Source organism: Plectropomus leopardus, chromosome 9, assembly GCF_008729295.1.
Source record: "Plectropomus leopardus isolate mb chromosome 9, YSFRI_Pleo_2.0, whole genome shotgun sequence".
Taxonomy (NCBI): domain Eukaryota; kingdom Metazoa; phylum Chordata; class Actinopteri; order Perciformes; family Serranidae; genus Plectropomus; species Plectropomus leopardus.
In genome coordinates, this window is record NC_056471.1 from 12,331,717 (window position 1) to 12,351,563 (window position 19,847).

Genomic DNA, 19,847 nt, shown 5'->3' on the forward strand with positions numbered 1-19,847 from the left:
ATGTGCCGACCTTTCTTTCTAAGAAACATACAGCGGGTGTCATGTCATGGAAAGGTGAACACCGTGTAGCAAATTTGTGGCCCCAACATTAAAAATACAAACATGAATAAGCAGCCTAAGATGCTAAGAGACATTTAGAATAGATTTATTAAGCCAGTCAAATACAAAAAGTCTCACATGTGCTTTTGCCTACAGCAAAAAAAAGAGAGAAAAAAGGGCTACAAACCAAGAAAATACAACTGCCAGTAATTACAGCATACCTTTCAAAGTGCAATTTCTCATTTCAGCTCTCACCCATCAGGATTTTGTTCCCTTTAACTTATTTGAAAAAAAAAAAAAACGGAGCCTTTTCTAATTCATCTGCACACATTTTGAAGCCCTTCATCTGACTACCTGACACACACTAAGGGAATCTCAACGGGGATTCAGTTAAAACAGTGGCTTGATTTGAGATTGGAGCTGTTAAAATCTAACACACATTATTTAGCCTGTTATCAGGGCTCTTGACTTCGTGTTACAGCAGCTCACAGGACAGTCGGCACGGCATGGATTGCTGGTTGTTGAAGTGGACAGAGAGCAAAGCCAGACATCCTGGCAGAGTTTTTTTTTTCCCTCTGAGGAGCGGCTGTACTGCTGTAACACTGGATCTAGTGCCTCAAAATACTTATGAAAATCTTCCTCTGTCTGTTGCTTGAGTAACAGGTGTAATAGTTGCACTGATTATAACTCAAAAAGTGGAATAACAGTATGAAGAGGAAGACTGTCATCACTGCTGCCTATAGAGGGTTTTGGTGCTCTAACTTGTAGATACTGTACGTCGGGGCTAAACTGTGGGCAATAGTACAGGATGCAGTAAGATGAGTATGAATGGTCAAATCATTAAATCAACTGTGGTCAAGTAGAAGTGTTGTGTTTAATGAGATTAGGTCCATCATCATGGGGAAAAATAAAGGTTGTGTATGTACTGTGCATTGTGTATTGTGTCTGATACAAACATACGATGTCAATAGCTACAATATATTGGGATTACACTAACAACATAGAAAGAACAGCATTACTAAAGACAATGATTTACACTTAGTCAATGCAACTATCAAAACAGCAGGTTATAAATAAATTATCAATAATCACAATCATGTTTTTGGTATGATACCATCAAAATTCATTTCCCAAAATTTTTGTATTTCAACAACCACTTTTGAACAGTTACACGTATGGGACAGTTCTATAACATCGATGGTACTGAGGAAATCTTCATAAATCAATCAACATTCACATTGTTAATCCTATGATTCAATGTACCTATATAATCATTCATTGTTGGAATGAGTATATGTTGTCTTAGTCATATTGGGGAATGGCTTCCTGTAACCCTACAAGTAACAGACTAAGTGTCAAGTTGTTACATATTTGCAGAGATACAAGCACATAGGTATATTTTCTGGAAAAAAAGAACCATGTTAATTATTCCAACCTATTTAACAAATGACTTCAGTTCCTGATAAAAAAATCTAAATAATATTTCATGTATATATTCAGAATAGCGAAGTGTTTCACAAATAGCCTTATAAAACGCAAGTATAAACAACATTACAATAGGATATCTACAGTTCAGTAGGAAAATTATAGATCAAATCACACCTTGTCAACTCAAAAACAAACTGATTTCATGCTACTACCCAGACTCCATTTGGTGGGTACGGTGATGCTTTAGTGCTTTCCAGGGTCAATGTTCTGTCGCTCCCGTTTCCCAAATCCTGCTGCTGCGGCTGCGGCTGCAGCTGCTGCTGCTGCTGCGGACTGATCTGCAGACACAAAAACAACGAGACTGCATTGTTTTCCACAGCCTCAAACTTTGATACTTCACAATTTTCATCCAGAATGAATACAGTAAACTTTTAGCCAGGGCTTAAAACTAACTTTTAAAAGTGGTTACAGAAACTGAAAGTATGGCTGCCCCTTTTAGTCACGTTTTATATTGACTGATTAATCATGAAAAAGTGACGGAAAAGAATGTTTAAACGCTTCATTACATTACTGATGTGTCACTTATCGAGGTGTTTGCTGTTCATGCATCGCAGAGTAATTGACCATCCAGCTCAAAAAATGCTGGAATACTTTCCCTCAAAAGACTCCAAAAAGTCCCTTTTGGTACAGGTTCATCTGGTTCTTTGTCTGCTGACTCAGTTTGCACTGTTGTTTGTGACAATGACAGGTTAGTCATAGTTTTCACCCTGCAGTCAAATAACTTAATTTTCTTCGTCATTGTCACTAAAACAGATGTCTGTGCACACACGAGTAAACACACAAATGCATGTGCTGCGGTGTAACGTGCAGTGTTTTCTGGTTCCAGTTCTGACTGTAACAGCCTTATTTAAATCTAATCACTAATACAACAAATATTAAAGGAATACTCATCTGTAAATCAATTAGTCATGTCATCTTACCTTGAACTCATTCAGAAAAGCATTTTTCTTGCATACCTCTATGGAAAATGGTGAACATATTGATGTATTGATTGACTGGGGACATTTACAACATTAGTGTTGGACGTAGGGAGCACAGAAAAGTTTCACGTTCAAGTAAGTTTTTAATCGTAAAGTTTTAGCAAAAATGAATTTGTTTGAGTAGTACTGAGCGCCAGCTGCATGAGTTCTGGGAGAACTTGTTAACAGGTGCTTCAATATAGTTTTGCTATTAAATGTGGTCACCAATTAATAAATAGATCAAAATACTGGCGTTTTTCTGCGGAGGCATCCCCCCAAAAAATCATCTTCTTCACAAATTCAGGTAACATGGCATGACTAATTGATACAAATTTTGCAGGTGAAGTATTCCTTTAAAAAGATGTGGTGTATTCTCATCAGTCCATAAAGTGCTTAAAAAGACAATGATAGTCACATTCTTGTTTCTTTTTTGACAAAAATTTCTTGTAAGATCAGAACCAAAATGAATTGATTGCGTTGTCTGTGCAGCCACTGATCAAATCAGAGAGCGACTGCAGCTACAAATACATTGTTGGTTTTAGTCTTTTGCTGGCATTTTGTTGACCATAATACAAACTACAGCCTTTGCCTTTGGGCAATAAAAGTTTTTTTTTAAAAATGTGATTTCAGGGTGTCTACAGGTATCAGACACTTTTCATTTTTAACCAAATTTAAGACCAATTTTTGAACAAATCATCTTTTTATGGCATTGCAGGTGAGTAGTATATGGGATCCCTGCAGAGTTTATATGACAGAATCTGGTTCAATAGTGTGTTAGGTTAATTTACATTTGCCAACAGGTAAATGCAAGTATAAAGTAAAACATACATTTAGTAGATTATTTTTAACATAAAATGTGGACTTTAATGCAGAACAGCTTGAGTGATTTTAACAAAAAAGAAATTAAAATACAGATAAATGAAAATAAATTAAATAGTTTTTTTAATTTAATTTTTTAAATAAAAGACTTTAAATAACTTTTACCACCCAATATTTATGAAATAGAATATAAGACTTTTTGAAGGCCTGCAGACACCCTGGATTAGAAATAAAACAAGGATTATTATTAAAACACCGTACTTGGCTGGCTGTGGCGTACCTGCATTCTCTGGTGGTGGTCTTGAACTCTCTCCTACTGCTCTGGCCCCTCTGGGCTGCGGGAATGACGACTGCCAAGGAAAACCCTGACCAAAGAGAAAGCACCACCTTAGTTGAAATCACCAAATATACCCATTATTCATCACACTTAGCAGCCCTCAAGTTTTGCCGTAGCCTAGCAATGGTTAGTGAATGTAAGCGTGGCAAGGTTGCGCTACAGTTAGACCTAATTACATCTGCTTGTTCCTCCCAAAAAGACAAGGGGAGTAGAGGTTAGAGAGAGAAGAGCCTTGTTTCCTCAGTGAACAAGAGTCACTCCAGAGACAGAGACAGAGGGGCCTTAGAGGACCCTTACCGGGGTAACAGGCTGGAAGTCTCGTACAGGGGGCGGTGCTGCGGCGGCTGCGGCTGTGGCGCCTGCTGCATTGGGCATCCGGGGAGGGAAGTGTATGGGCCAGCCCTCAAGGCCCTGCGGTCCCACCTGCACAAAGGGACCACAGTAGGGAGGGCTCAGCGGGCCGTTCACTGAGCCTGACGTGGGGTCTGAGGTACGTCTTTCCTGCTGCTGCCCCTACGAGGGATCACAAGTACACACGTGATCCCCAATCAGTGCACGGCTGCTACTCTCAGCGAGCGTAGTGGCCCTGTCATGGCATGGGCCGCAGCTGACCTATAACCCCCCTGCAGCTGCCTCCCACTGAGGAGTGTGAATGTCCCACCTGCTGACCTCCCAAATGCACTGACAAACAACCTAACTGGAGTGAGGCTCTTGTCCTAGAGTATCAATTTGTCCAGTATGACCTTATTACAGTCAACTCTATGTGACTGCATTCTGTCACAAGGGGGCGCTCGTTTGCAAGGTTTAACACAACTCATATCCTACTGCATCCCCAAAGGCTTGTAGTGAATGCCTTGACCCTGTTTTTTGGGCTTTTTTTTTTTTTTTAAATGCATGGCCAAAAATGACCAAACACAAAACCTATCCAGGCTGATGGCACTATTTCATGTAAAATTTCCATCATGTGCACTGCAAGGCTCAGTACCTGTTTGTGATGCTGCATCTGCAGTCTCTCCAGCTTACATCTCTCTGTACGTTCTCTCTGACACTCGTTCTGTGCCTGATGAAGCTAAAACACAACATGAAAAAAGTGCCACATTAGAGAGCAGGAAAAAAAGCTAAAGCATTCAAATTGGCGTCAAAGATACAGAAGAATATACTTTTAACAACACAAAGCTCACCTGATTGGTCAAATTAGTAATCTGACCCTGGAGTCTTTCAACTTGTCGCCTCAAGTCCTCCTTTTCTTCATTCATTCGCTCCCTGTCACTCCTCTCTTTCCTGAAGTCTTCTTCAAAGATCTTCACCTGAAGTACAAAACAACTATGAAGACTCCCACACATTTACACGGACAACATTTCAAAACTTTTCATGACTTTTCAAGGACCCATTATATGTTGTTTTCTTGCCCCACTTGCTCTGTGTGTTTCAAACACATCACATTCAAACTATTCAAATATAACTTCAGCTAGCTGGAATACATGAAGGGAGAGACAGGATGCAGGAAGAGAATGAAGGAACATTTGTGATGATAAACAAAATGGAACACATCCATGCATGCAAGAGCTGCGTTAACGTCGACAGCTACAAAAAATAAATCTGCTGTTGTTATGTTACTTTACGCAGAAGGTTATCCATGGAAGACTACTGCAACAATGTCACTGAACACAACAAATTCCACAACTTTTTGAAAAACAAAACAAAAAAAAGGTGGTTTGCTAATTCAGTGAATTTTGCAGACCTGGAAAATGTAAATTTGAAATTGTGTAATTTCAACACTATTTGTGTATGTTGCATATCTGACCTGTTCCTTTAGTACAGCTATTTGAGTGAGCAGTTCCTGTTTCTTCAGGTTATTGGCTGCATCAGCAAAGTTACTCTGACCAGGTGGTTGTTGGGAGGATGAAGGGGTGTGCAGGTTTAAGGCTTCCTCTAAAGCCTGAAGACAAAATAAGTATTATTACACAGAAGAAAAAGTCTCTGAGGGAGAGATGAAATAAGAGAGAAAGGTGAGAGACACTCACCCTGTTGAGGCGTTGGATCTCCTTCTCCTGGTACTCCCTCTGTTTGCTGAGGGGCAGCAGCTGATCTTGCAGGTAGCGAATCTTCTGCTTCAGCTCAGTGGTTTCAGAGTTGAGACATTCCTTCTCGCCCTGAAATGTACACACCCAAAACACCTTTCTTTGAGTATCATGAAATATTTTTTTCTGTGTTGGTGTGTCCTGATTTTGAAATCTTAGACCTAATTTCACTTCAGTTGTGTGTATTCTCACCTGTACATTTTCAATCTTGGACTTGGCCAGCAGCAGCTTCTTGTCGTAATCTCGCTGCCTGTGCTCTCGCTCTGCCTCCAGCTCCAGCACAGTTTTCTGGGACTCAGCCAGCCGTTGTCGGAGGTCTGTGATCTGAGGGACAACGCAAACCATTAGGTTGAGGACAGCATTCAGCGAGTCCACTAATCAAAGTTCTAAGATAAAATTCTCATAAACACACACACACACACACACACACACACACGCACGCTAAAAACTGATTCAGGGATAACAACTCTGGTAAAGATAAACATCAGCTGTTGTATGTGTTAGGATACGGCCTTAGAAACACTAAACCACAGTGACAAGGACACATTTGCAAATGCACGCAGTTCTGTTTTTGTGTAAAACATGAACGAACACAGTGACGCAAATGGATATATGTAGGGTTCTGTGGTTCAAACCAAAGGCTGCATGGTGTCTCCGTCTCAACAAAGTGTGAATGTAAGTTTGTTCATGATTGTGGGCTGTGCACACGCGTAGGTGTGTGAGCATGAGTGTGAGAGTGTGTGTCTCTGCTGCCCTCTGACTGCACCACAGGAGGAAGTCAGCGGGTACCAGCGAGGTGAGGGGAATTCTTATTGAGGTGTGACAGGCCTTGTGGTAAGATAGAGAGCTATTGCAAGATTGCACCTTTCCACTGGACAAGCATATATAGCACACACAAACACACACAGCTGCTTGGCTGCAAAGTGATGCACACAAACATCAGCCCTCTGTTCCTTAAAGATCTGTCTGTGTTAAAGAGTCCCTGCCATGTGTCATTTCACTTGTTTAAAAAACATGAGCTACAAAAAAAGGACTGCTCATTTTGAGCACATTTACTAGTTAGACTGTTTTAAGGAAATCGAAGGCTAAATACTCTCTGTACTGTACATGTAGATGCATCCTTGTACAATTTTTAAACGGTTTGCTTTGCATCTAAAAAGAACGATTTCATGTGGAAGGGGTCTTTAAGACTGACCAAAAACTAAACGCATAAAAATGAGACCAAAGATAGTTGGTGGACTACACGGAAATGACTTGATTCCTTAATAAACCAGGCCTCACATACAAGGACTTCATATGGATTTTTCATACCCAATTTCCTCAAATTTGAGGACCTAATACTGCAGTTCAGACGCAATTAACCATACCATTATAACACAGAGCTTCTATCATGAAAGGTAGGCTTTACAGAAGCTCAGACACAGAAAAGAGAGGGTTAAATGTGTAAATACTTCTCAGCTGTGCTATGTTACTTTGACAGTTGAACTTACTGCCTCTGGATATTGGAATGGCAAACTCTCTGTATTTTTAAAAGTAAATTAAAGACTGGTCTTTTGAATGTGGCTTTTAAATTTGGAGTAACATTACACTTAATTTTAAGTTTTAATCCTGGTTTTTACCTTATATTATTCTTGCTGTTTTTTTCTTTTTACTCTTGTCATTTTCTGTTTGTTTGCTTTTTTTGAATATTTTATTCTCTCATTGTTGTAATTTTCTAGTCTTGAAAAATGTTATGTTTTTGTTATGTTTTAAATTCTCTGTGTTATTTCAGTTTTACAATGTGAAGCACGTTGGGCTGCATGTTTGTATAAAAGAAAAATAAACTGAGCTGTATTCTTGCAAAAAAAATTAAGCACTTTCAACAACCCATGTCTATTTATGCTACCTTGGTTTCTCCCCCTAAGAGTCACAAACTTTAAAGGATTTCAAGGACCCATGAGAACCCTGAAAAGTGAACAGGGGTGTTCAACTTTTTTGAAGTGAGATATGAAATGACAATGTTTTTCAGAGGAATCTGGAGAGAATTAGCTATTAATTCTCCTTCAGCAGCTCTCTATATTTATCAGTGGAGGACACAGCAATGTCTTCCCACGTCCTCCACAACAGCTGTAAAGTCATTACTGTACCTTCTGTTCAAACTGTGACTTCATGGAGTTCCACTGAATGTCCCACTGTTTGTTCACCTCCAGTACCTGTAAGCAGCACCAGAAAGTGAAACAAATCAACATATAGGAAACAAAAATACACAGACTTTCCCCTATGGCAAAAGAGGATGAGCAGTAAGGGCAAAAAAAAAGACTCACATCCTTTCTCTGCTTCTCCAAAAGCTTGATCTTCTTCTCATACACCTCAACATCACAAGGCTTGGTTGGAGTTTTCTCTGCAGCTTTTCCACTCTGGGGGCACACAAACATTTCTTAATCCACAACAGTCCTCTGTTCAGTTCATAAGCTGGGAAGTTTTAGGTCACAAATTCATTGAGAAATCCTTTGCTGTATTTGATGAGGGATACGTTAAAAATGAAAATTTGGTGCATATATGTGACAAATTCATAATATGAGAAAAAGCTGTAAAATGTGTCTGTAATTTAATTTCAACTACCTTCTGCGGTGTGGTGGCCTCCATCTTGGGTCTAACAGCGGCTGATTCCTCCTTCACAGGCTCCTCTTTGGCCTCCGGAGCTTCGGTGTCAGATGCCGCTGCAGATGATGCCGCTGCTGCTGCTCCTCCTGTGACAAGCTCCTTAAGTTTCTGATTCTCCTGCCTGAAAAGGCAAGAAAATGAAAATGATAGCGTTTGAGAGCGAGCTCCTTTCCCAGAGTTTGTTGTAGTTGTTACACAGCTTAAGGATGCCCTTTGGGAAGACCCTACAATACCTGCTGGGTGCAATGACGCTGACAGAAAGCAGCGTAATATTCCCCCTTTAAAAGTGAAAGTGTGGTCAATTGCCAACATCCAGGACAAAGTCAAAATTTTGTAGGATTGGTTGTCAAAATAATAATGAAAGAATGATTCATACTTCATTCAAAAAGGTCATGAGAAACAAAACAGTCCCACAGTTAAAACAAAAAAGAAAAACCAGAGGAATGACGAGGAGACAAGAGCGTTTTATTTGTAGACAGTATAGATATCATTAATGACAACTATGACTTAATGTTTGTCAGCATCCTTTTTCCCGCCATGACTAAGACGATTAAGCAACAATGTCATTTTACACTAACAGTGACTATATCAACATGCAATGTTGTTGACAAGAAAAGACGGGACCATTTAAAAATCATTACTTTTGTTGACAATGAGAGAGGAGACAAGATATTGCATACATACATATGCGTATATATATATATATTTATTTATTTATTTTTAATGTAGCAGTTTCGTGACCTGTGTTGCACGCACTATATCATGACTACACTGGCGGCACACAATGAGCACAGCCAGGAGGACTCGGAATAAAGGCCAAACTACACCGCCACTGAAAGGCACGCATCAAAACAGGCGCCCCTATTATTTTCTATGTAAACTCCCAACAGTGCTGGGGTAAAGCGCATGCTAGCGCCTGAGAACACGCCATACTACCACACTTCGCACCACTCTCGTAACACACTTAATTAACAATGACATGTCTGGATGTATTCCTTAAACTGATACCAATTAAACCACTGGACCAGACATTTTCTGCAAAGCTTAATCTTAATCATTCAAGCACCATTTTTTTTCTTTATCAGATAACAATACGTTATTTTATGGTAAATAAGTAAGATGAGTAAAATGACAAAATTATTGGTTTTGGCTCATCTGGACTGACTAAAATATTAAATATAATCTGATGGCTACAAAAGAGCAAAATTCCCACAGTTTCTCTGATTAAAACTTTACTAAAATAGCTATGTAATGTAACAACATGTAACAAGGATATTTCACATAGACGTAAGGCTAAAGTTAAAAAAAAAGTTGACAAAATTAACACAATTAGAGGAGAATATACCGTAAACATCACATTTGTTCTCTTTGGCCTCACTGACGGTAAAGTTTCTGCCCCAGCAGAAGCAACGTAAAGCCCAGTCAAATGTAAAGGAGAAGGAAACACATTACCTCAGCTGTTCCAAGTCTCGATTCCTGATATGATGATCCTCTTCCATTTTCTTTCGAAGCTCATTGTTCTCCTGTCTGAGCTGCTCACAGAGAGTCTAAAAAAAAACCAAGAAAAAAAACCAAAAACTACAATATCAAGCATCATTCTGTCAAAAAAGTACTCTGAGTGAAAATTATTTTTGGATTCCTGTACATGTGTACAATAATCCAACACTTTCCACCTCTAAGATGCAATACTGCTCCCTTTTTTAGTTTTTTGACACATGGGCCTATATTTCACATTTTCAGTTCACAAATTGACAAAAATATGTTTTTTAAGGTTTATGCATTAAGTTTTAAAGAGAACATATTTAATATTAAAACAACAAACATGACTGAAGATATGAGAGCTACTGCAAATGCTGTTTTATTTTATGCATCAAAATTAGGCTGTAAAGTGGTCAAAGTGGTGGTGATGCACTTCCACTGGTGCTTGCTATAAATGTCCAACCTCCTCTTCATGTGAACATCGATGGAATAAAGGCTTTAAGATTCATATAAAAGGCTTTTTTATGTTATGCTGTTTTATTCCAAAGCAATACATAACATTGTCTGTAAATGTGCTATAGCAATAAAGTTATTACAATTAAAATGACACAATATTTAAACAGGAAAGCTTGTGTTGTGTCTTAGCAGTAGTTGTTGATGTTAATGTCATGCAGAGCAAATGCCAAGCCCACACAGACGACAGTATCAGACACCAAACTACTGTTGCAATGATTAAAAACGTTTGTCAGAAAAGACTATAGCTTTGTGCATATGTCATTACATTAAAACAAAGACCTTTGTCCTTTCTCCACACTATCCTATCAAGACTCCTTTCCCAAATCAAAGCTCATGTCTTTTACAATCTGCAGAGATAAAGTATATTTTACTACAAAATGAGGCCCATTAATTGTCACATAATTGCATCTTGGATCATGCCATTTAAGTCAACGTGTAAATCAGCCTGTGAATTAGTACAGTTAATACATTACATTTAAAAACTAAATGTATCAGGATAACTCATTTTATGTACACATTTGCTCCCACTGTATGGTGCCAATTAAAGCAAAATTTTAATTGCCTATCAAGCAGTCTTTGAGAATATTCAGCTTAAATGTAATAAGGAGCATAATGGTTGTTTTGGTCCCCCCTTCTTCTTTCATATCGTCATTGTGTCCCATACCTGTAGGAGCGAAGTCCTCTGTTCATTCTTCTGGACCTTAGAGGAAAGATGGTGAAACTCCACCGCCATGCGGCCGAGGTGAGCCAACAGCTGGTTCGGGTTGGACTCCTCTGCGAATATACTGAAGGAGCTCTCCAGTCTCTTCAGCTGGCTGGCCAGCTCAATGTTCTCCTGAGGCAGGACGGGGATAACTCCTACCACTGACCCGGCCTGGGGAAACCCACACAGGTAAACAGTCAGCCAGTCCGCCCTCTCAAGTAGACTCAAGCAAGTATGCAAGCTAACAATTGCATACATATTTTAACCAGCACAAGACTGAAACTTGCATACTGTAAGAGTCATCAGTCTATGAAAAGCAGCAGCTGATTTATTTGAAAAGTCAAACCTGTTTGTCCTGTTGGATCTAAATTTAGTCCTCATAGAAAATAGTTGCCTGTGGTAACATTTTTAATAAAAATATTCAGTTTGGGTGTCAAACTGGACCAAAGTAAGCTAAAGACTGTTACAGTATGTGATAGGCAAGTAAATAATATTAATTTTGACAACATGTGTGCCTGAAATATTCTGGCTATTTACACATCCACTAGGATGTAGTGTGTGAATGAATCAGCGGTGTAATTCTAGTCAGTAATAATCCTGGACTTTCCCCTGGCTGACTCAGGCTGGAGCTACCAGTATTGAGTTTGTTTGTGAGTCACCGCACCAAGGATATGTTCCTAATATTGAGGAAATGGCCATAAAGAGGAAAGGTTGAATCTAACCTAAACAAATTACACAAAATAACTACTTTTGGGAGTTACCACTAGGAGCATTGTGATATTCTGAACAAATTAAATAACTTAGTAAACATTTTATTTCTTTGGAAGAACAAAAAATTAAGTTCCAGTGGTAGTTGGAAAATTAATCAATTAAATTACTCACAGTCAAGGCGTCTGGAGTCTTCCCATCTACATTCACGACTTCAAACTCTGCTGAGGCCTCCTGAAAAGATAAAAGAGTAAGTAGCACCATAGTACATGCAAAAACTGTGATTAATTCATTAAACCTGTAAGAATAAAGAAAACATCCTCCAGTTATAATCATCACGAGGATGTTTCCGCCTGCACCAAAAGCTCTCACTCGTAGTATGAGTTACTTACATTCGGCTTCTCAGAATGAAGGGTCTTCCCTAAACAGCTTGTTTGCTCCTCCCTCTGCTCTGCAGTTGGGTGTAAGCAAGGTTTACCTGAAATAACACAAACCAAAACCAAAGTTGATGCAAGTTTCAGTAAAGTCGAACAGCAGACTGTATGGTTACAACACTGTCCAGAATAATAGTCCACAAATATGAACACATGCTAACACAATTACATTCATAGCAACCATCAGTTATGTGACACCTACTTGGTGTCTCCGTCTGAATGGGGCCTCCCATACACAGACTGGCAGCAAAGCTGGAGGACTTGAGGGCCTCGTTGTCTCGCACAAGTTCCTCCACTCGCTGCCGAAGCCTTGATGCCTCTGATTGAGACTCCTCCAGCAAATCACCTGCAAGTTTCAGAGAGATCTTGTCTCTGTCCAGTAGCACTTCACTTGAATTTCACTTGGTCTTACTTCACCTTTTTTAAACAAACGCTGCAAAGACTATATCTATTAGCATAAGCAGTCATCAAATCTGACAGGACAGTTGTCCACTGAGAAATTCTGTACAAGTTAGCACTCCTTCAGTGAGTTACAAACAGAGCAATCAGGCCATACACATCACATGCAAGCTTTTCAACAACTACCGATGAAGATCATCAGGTCTTACTACATTCCACGTCATTTGCTGCACGACAGTTTGACTGGAAAGTCAGTCATGTAATCTGTTATGGAAGACATCATTATGATGCTTTGTGGGTACATTAAATCAAAACATTAATTTAGTGCTGTGAAAACAATGCAAGCTAAACGATGTTTCTCTTATTTTACAAATTACAATTAAGTAATAAATGTCTTTGTACATACATAACAATCTGGAAAAATAACATCCTAAGGTGTTAAAAAAAAAAAAAAAAACCACGACAGATGTGTAATGCCAAAGAGCAGCTGGCATTCACCCCCCGTCCACAGCTTTGAGGTAACCTTGCTGTTTTTAGGAACGTACCTAAGCTCTTAAGTCCCTTCATCCGCTCCCTCAGTATGCTGTTCTCCTCCAGTAGCTGTCGATAGCTGCTTCCCCCTCCGGCCTCATCCCTGGCCTTGACCTCACTCCCACCTGGATCATAGATGCGGTACGGGCCTTTCCCTTCCATCGCCGTTGCTTACTTCCTAGACATGGTCCTCTGAACTGTGGAAGGAGACAAACTGTTTTTTCAGCTTCATTAAAAACATGAAAAGTACCAGGAACTGCTCAGTGGAAAATAAAAGAACCTAGATTTAAAGTGGACATAGTTCTGATAGTGAAGCCTTTAAACATAGAGAACTGAGAACTGATGGTCCTCGACCCTTAACAACAAGAGTACTTTGTCATTAGAAACAGTCACATTGAAAACTAAAGTTAAGGCTGTACTGCCCGATTTGAAAGTATAGCAGGTACAAGATGGAGCAATCAACATCAAATGTCGACACCCAACTGTTCATACAGAGGAAAGGAAGCAGTTAACCAGCAGCATTAGAAGTTACAGTGTGAGGAAAAGCAACTTAAAGATTAAAGATCAACTCTTGTTCTCATAGTCCAACTCTAGAGATCCACTTGAAGCGCAGCTTATACTGTAGTAATATTACAACCAATCAGAAACACATCAAATGGTGTTTCAGTTACTTCTCGATGGAAGATAAAATGAATACCACCCACTCAGACATGGCACTCTATGTGCTGAGTTACCCTGCTAGAAAACCCTTTTCCGACCCTTCTCTCAGTTCACAAATTATAGCAGGACGAGTGTAAACTATCGGCGAAGAGAATTAAGACCAACTGACATCTTTGAGAGGACAAAAGCAGCAACAATATCATTATAATGTTATCCTGCCATAGTGAAACATATGGCAAGAATGTGCTAACGTTTGTGATGGCTAAATATGACAACTTCAACGTTCATATCCGAGAGAAAAAAGGACAAAAGCTGAAGAAAAAAATACCAAATGTTGCGTGAATCCTGCCGACAAACACCTACCCAATAGAGGAGAGTCAAATACAGCACAATCTAGCAAATGATAGCTACCTTGATTGGCTGAAGAAGGCTAATATTAGTTTTCGCTGTTGTCATGCAAATTGCTAGCAACATCCTCGTTAGCTGTCGGCTAGCTAACACTAGATGACAGTGCGAGATAGGAAGCCGCCAGATCTTCTTTTTTACCCACTACGGACACTTTTATCGATGCAGTAAGTCAGTCGGAAAGCGGAGTTAAACGACAAACAAAAGAACAAAGACGTGTCTTTTGTCTGGATACCTTTCAGCTCGCAGTGGCCTCTCGTCTCTCTGCCAGACATCTATTGCGGAAGTGGTCTGCTGGTCTATGCTGTAACCCGGGAATTTCCACCTCGTTTGATGTAAACAGCGGTTGATTGACAGCGCGGCGGACCAATCAGAGCGCAGCTCTCTGTCAGCGGGGCACCAACAGGAGCACTGACCGTAATGTAAACACTGGAGCAAAATGCTTCACATATTCATATCTGACGGTAGCGATTTTACCAAGATGACACACGACGGATTTATATATGTACATGAACATTCATATATAGCAAGAATGGCCCATAAGACGCAATGACACTAGGATGACTAAAACTGAAAATCTAAATTAGACCCTGCCAGTCACTACAGAAATATAAAAAAAGACATAAACACGAAGTGCGCGTCTTGTGAGAAACACTGGAATTGTTTTATGTCTTTTTGGCATTATTCTCGCACAAATACATTCTGGACAGGACATTTGAAGTTTCATCATGGAATATATTTTAAAGACTTTACATTATTTTGGGGAAATGTGGTGTTTGGCTCTAGCTAATTAGAAAAGAAGACAAAACTTAAAGTAATAATAATAATAATAATAATTTGGTAATTAGTTTAAGCAAAGTACTTCATACATAAACTAATATTGTCTGTTTTCCAAAGGACATTGAACATTATGTGAAACTACTCACTAATCTGACTAACAAAAAGGATACCAAGACGCTTGATATTTGTATGTCTTATAAAATTTTTATTTGATGTTATATCCCTATGGCTTTTTGTTACTGTTTTGTTTTTATATGTTAAACTGTATGCTGGATTTTTGTTACACTCTGCTGCATAAATAAAGAATGGGAAAAAAAACAGCATAATTTTGCGCTTGACTCATAATGATTTTAATTAAATAACCTCTTATTCTTTTTTGTATTTCTTGAAACTCATCCCTCCATAGCCCAGGGACAAACCCAACCATTTTCATAGAATGACTTTTGTCTTCATTGATACATTTAGAGAAGGGGCTGGTGGGGGTTTCTGTGATTGCATCACATATTTCCTCTGAACCAGCACGGCAAGCTAATGAGGCCAAGTTCAGGTTACACTGAGCTTTCTAAATCCACACTAGGTTAAAGTAAAACATTTGGTTTGAAAGCTGCTTGGAGATATGTAATGTTCATATTGTGATTACCACAACAAATGATCATTATCATCATTGATTTTTTTAAATGATTAATTCATCATTCAGAAACATATATAAATTAAAAAAAAAAAAAACAAAGAAGCTCAAGTTGCTACTCAAAGTGATTGCTTTGTCCAACCATGAGTCCAAGGCACTCACTTTACTGAACTGAACTGAATTATTCACAGCAATGCACCAAAAATTCACATTTAGGGATTAAAAATTACTTAAAGAATGAATTCAGAGTTATCATTATAATAGTTTTCAGTCAGTCCTCAAATTTATTAATCGATTATTTGTTTAAGCTCTGACTATTATACATTAATATCACCCACAATTTTTGTTATTTAAAAAAATAATGCCATAATGAAGTTTTAATATTTTGTTCATGTGATTCTCTAAGTCAAATGTATGTTTTTTAAATGTTATGTTGGTCACAGGTTAAATGTATGGTATGGACGTGCACTTTGTCACAACTCTATTTCAGGCCTATGACTGACACAACGTGAATGATTTAAAGCAATAGTGACATCTTGTGGAAATAAACAAACAGGTAATCTGCGGTCACATTTTTTCCTCAGGGAGTTGCACAGATCCTTCTTTGGCTCAATGGAAACACAAAATACTTCTGATGCAATTCAGCTTGTGACCGAACACGACTGAACCATATAAGGCTACTTTGTAATACCAACTGAGTAGGCTATTGCATGTTTGTTAGGCTCTATAATGGATCAAAATTATGCATTTAAAAGATACTGTATCTTTCCATTCATTTCAAAATCAAAAATATGTTTTCCTTCCTACCTGTAGTGCTACTTAGCAGTCTAGATTGTTTTAACGGGAGATGTTGGAGTAATCAGCTTTTCAGACGTCTGCCTTCTCTTCAACATAATGGAACTAGATTAATTGCGCTTGTGGTGCTCAAAGCGACAAGAAAAAAAGAAAATTTTTGAATTTGAAAAATTCAGTGGCTCTCTCCAAAACTCATAACCTGTTTACTCAGGATAATTCACAAACTTTGTTTTGAGCAGTTTTATGTAGGAACTATTTTATTTCTACCAAGCTAGGCCTGCTGACCAAATCACTGAAGGAAGCGTACATCTATTCGGGCAAGAGAGGTTTGTGCTTGACAGTATGAGATTAAACATTAATGGTGTCCTCCTGGGCTGAGCTGTAACGTTACCTCAGTGTTGCTAGGAAAGCAAGCAGTAGATATACGCTTCACTCATCCAGTATACAGTATACAGTACAGAGGTATACAGTATACTATACAGTTGTCATGTGTAGTTTGGCAGAAAAAAATAGTTTCTACACAAAACTGCTCACAACAAGGTCTGTGGATTATCCAGAATAACCAATTCATGATTTCAAGAAAGACACATTGCTGTTGAGTTTATCAAAAGTACTTTTTGGCACTTTGAGCACCACAAGCTTAGTGCCATTTAGTTCCATCATATTAGAAAGAAGGCAGACATCTTCTCCAACACTCGGCAACTCACACCAAAACAATCCAGACGAATAAACGGCACTATATGTAAAGCACAAAAGTATTTATTTTCTATTTTGGGGTGAACTGTCCCTTTAACTGCCAATGTCTTTCACATTTCAGATCATCAGCTTTGGAGGTCTCATGGGGACGCATGCTATCGTAACACAGGAAAGACCCAGTTTGCAAATTATCTTATGCTATTTATGACATGATTTATGATCAGTTTAAATTAATCAGAATCACACACTTGTTTTTCTATCTCTGTGACCGTCATTATTACTTCCTGTTAGACACAAGGGTTTGATAGCAGGGTACAACTTATTGCAATAGAGAAACTGGTTTAGTAATAGCTTATATAACAACATACCTTAAATAGTACCTTCCACAGTTAAGAACTAAAAACAGAATTTCACTATACTGCTCATATAGGTGTGTGTGTGTGTGTGTGTGTGTGTGTGTGTGTGTGTACATGTATGTGTATAAAAGAATTTCTGTTTTTTTATGTAAATCTGAAATGCTTCGTAAGTGTATGTTTTAAAAAGGGACATAAAAATTAACCATTATTATTTTTTATTATTATTGTTATTATTTCTCTCCTTGACTTATCATCTGATGAATGAATGAAAATCATAGTTTGAATAAAGAATAAGTGAATTAGTGGAAAAAAACGACTGGCAATAACATTTAAGACCATATAGCATGTAGACCAGCTGTGGCCTAATGACCTGAAAACACTGGTAAAGTGTGTGAAAGTGTTTCCAAGACAATTATCAGCCACATACAGTTCACACAGAGTGCCACCAAACACGATGTTCTTGTTTATAGGTGTGCAATGTTTATCTTGGGTTGCTGAAAAAATAAACAGGCTGGTGACTCTGCCCACATAAAAACAGAAGCCAGAAATGTCACCTATCATTTAGTCCTCCTGGGTAACAAACTGTACACTTTGTTTTCTCCTCCCACTTACTTTTTATAAATATTTTTAAGAATTTTTCTCATTGCACAAAGACAGGACAGTGAGCGGGTGATATGTGGGAAATCATCAGCTTGAAGCCCACAGTGTCACAAGTACAGAGTATGCACTTCGCCCTGCTGAGACACAAGGACAGTCCAGTCTCCCATCTCCTAGCAGCAGAAATCAGCAGCTGATAGTCATTTGCTCTGTGTCGCTTAAAACAAAATGTCCTTTTGTTAGCCAACTAGAGGCTCCAGCTGTCTCTCGAGGCCTTAAACCAGGGCCATCCTTACTGAGGAGTCTCTATCAACTATGCAAAAAATGAGGACTACGTGCACAAGCAGCAGATATGCTTCCATGTACAGGCTTTTTATAACATTTTTCACTGCAAATCTGAACTTTAGACTTTAACTATGACCAAGAACCCAGTGTAACAGATTGCCAAGTACATTTCCCTCAGGTTTATCTATAAATAGTAATGATAATGAATACTTTTATGCAAAATAAAATTCTGTTATTTTCTTCTAAGCAACATGTCCATATTCAAGCTGTAATGAATTTTTTAAAAAAAAAATCATATTTACCAGTAGATAATTTTCTAAAGATTATAAAGCAAGTACATCCTCAGACAAACAATATAATAAAATCAGAGCTCATGGCATTTTTATAGGGTAAAAATCAATATTTTCAATATGTTACATTGTTTCCCATATAATGTTTCAAACACACAACATTTGTTAAAGTAACAGTATAAATCTATTGGCCTTGCTTTAATTAAAAGAAAAAAACTCAAAACAAACAAAAATAAACCAATGCCACAAGAAATTATAATAAATTTAACACGTTCTGTGACTACTACACCTCAAATGTTAAAACAAATAAACAACAACTCACCCACACATTCAGCTTGTGTCGGAGAGAGGCAAGGAAACTGGTGAATAGGGGGGAAGCAATTTCACTGTCAGACTTGGGGAATTCCCGGCCATAACCCAGTAAAATGGCCTTATACTGTAAGCTAAGCCTTAACACAACCTGGTGTTTGTCCAACTGTGCAGCCTATTCTTTACTGGGTAACACAAAATATGAAAAAAAAAAAAACCTGAATGCATTTAATTAATCTTTGTACAGTGCAGCGCCAGGTTGCACACATTAATGCATATCAACAAAGCTGAATGAACAGAGGAGGCCACAAAAATATGATGCAGGACATGAAGAGAGCAGCACTTAAGAAAAATATAAAAATGACTTTTAATAAATACTAACTTATGCACACAGTACATACAGTATGGTGTGTTTGCATGATCACAACATGATGCAGCTATAACTGTAAAGACTGTAGATTAAAAAAAAAAACACTAATGCAACACCCACAACTCTCTCTGAGGACATAACAGTTCTGAAATATAAAAACTTCCATCTTTTTATTTCATGCTGTGCAAGCTGCACAGAGCACCTAAGTACAAACACCCCCCAGCTGTCAAAAGGGAAATTCAAAAGTGTATATTTTGACATTGGCTGCATTGTAACAATGTGCTATATCTCTTAATCTCTCCTAATTATCATCAAATGGAGCAATTTTATGTTGGGTGTGCCATTAAAACCAGAGTGTGACTGACTGCTGCAGACTCTATTTGTTGGATTTTGGCGTACTGCAGGGGATTTCCTCGCCACATACGTCTTTTTTTTTTTCTTCTTTCCTCTTTTAACTCAAAGATGGCCTGACAACAGCTGCACTCACAAATATGCAATGAAGTGAGACACTGACAAGAACAGAGACAGCTGTGTCGCACT

At 38.4% G+C, this 19,847-nt stretch overlaps 1 protein-coding gene across 5 annotated transcripts; it reads right to left on the bottom strand.

Annotated features, from left to right (window-relative positions):
• Positions 1-129: 129 nt before the first annotated feature.
• Positions 130-18,990, bottom strand: tnip1 (TNFAIP3 interacting protein 1). 5 transcript variants are annotated; one of them, XM_042493857.1, is made up of 18 exons: positions 18,951-18,990; positions 13,151-13,333; positions 12,409-12,552; positions 12,165-12,250; positions 11,947-12,006; positions 11,026-11,235; positions 9,819-9,913; positions 8,325-8,487; positions 8,027-8,119; positions 7,850-7,915; positions 5,916-6,047; positions 5,667-5,795; positions 5,447-5,581; positions 4,824-4,949; positions 4,628-4,711; positions 3,940-4,155; positions 3,586-3,670; positions 130-1,805 (listed from the first exon to the last, which is right to left on the bottom strand). In XM_042493857.1, the coding sequence occupies exons 2-18, from the start codon at positions 13,296-13,298 to the stop codon at positions 1,711-1,713; spliced, it is 2,067 nt and encodes a 688-aa protein (XP_042349791.1). In that variant the 5' UTR covers positions 13,299-13,333; positions 18,951-18,990; the 3' UTR covers positions 130-1,710. The 5 variants fall into 5 exon arrangements, with proteins under 5 accessions (XP_042349791.1, XP_042349790.1, XP_042349792.1 ...); XM_042493856.1 differs by lacking the exon at positions 18,951-18,990 and adding an exon at positions 14,437-14,500; XM_042493858.1 differs by lacking the exon at positions 18,951-18,990 and adding an exon at positions 14,208-14,308 and having other exon boundaries at positions 3,940-4,065.
• Positions 18,991-19,847: the final 857 nt, after the last annotated feature.

Coding starts and splice junctions, on each gene's coding strand:
- tnip1 (XM_042493857.1), bottom strand. CDS start 13,298: ATGGAAGGGAAAGGCCCGTACCGCATCTATGATCCAGGTGGGAGTGAG. Junction 12,553..13,150: donor GAAGGGACTTAAGAGCTTAG/GTACGTTCCTAA, acceptor TGAAACTTGCAG/GTGATTTGCTGGAGGAGTCT. Junction 1,806..3,585: donor ACCACCACCAGAGAATGCAG/GTACGCCACAGC, acceptor TTGTGTCTGCAG/ATCAGTCCGCAGCAGCAGCA.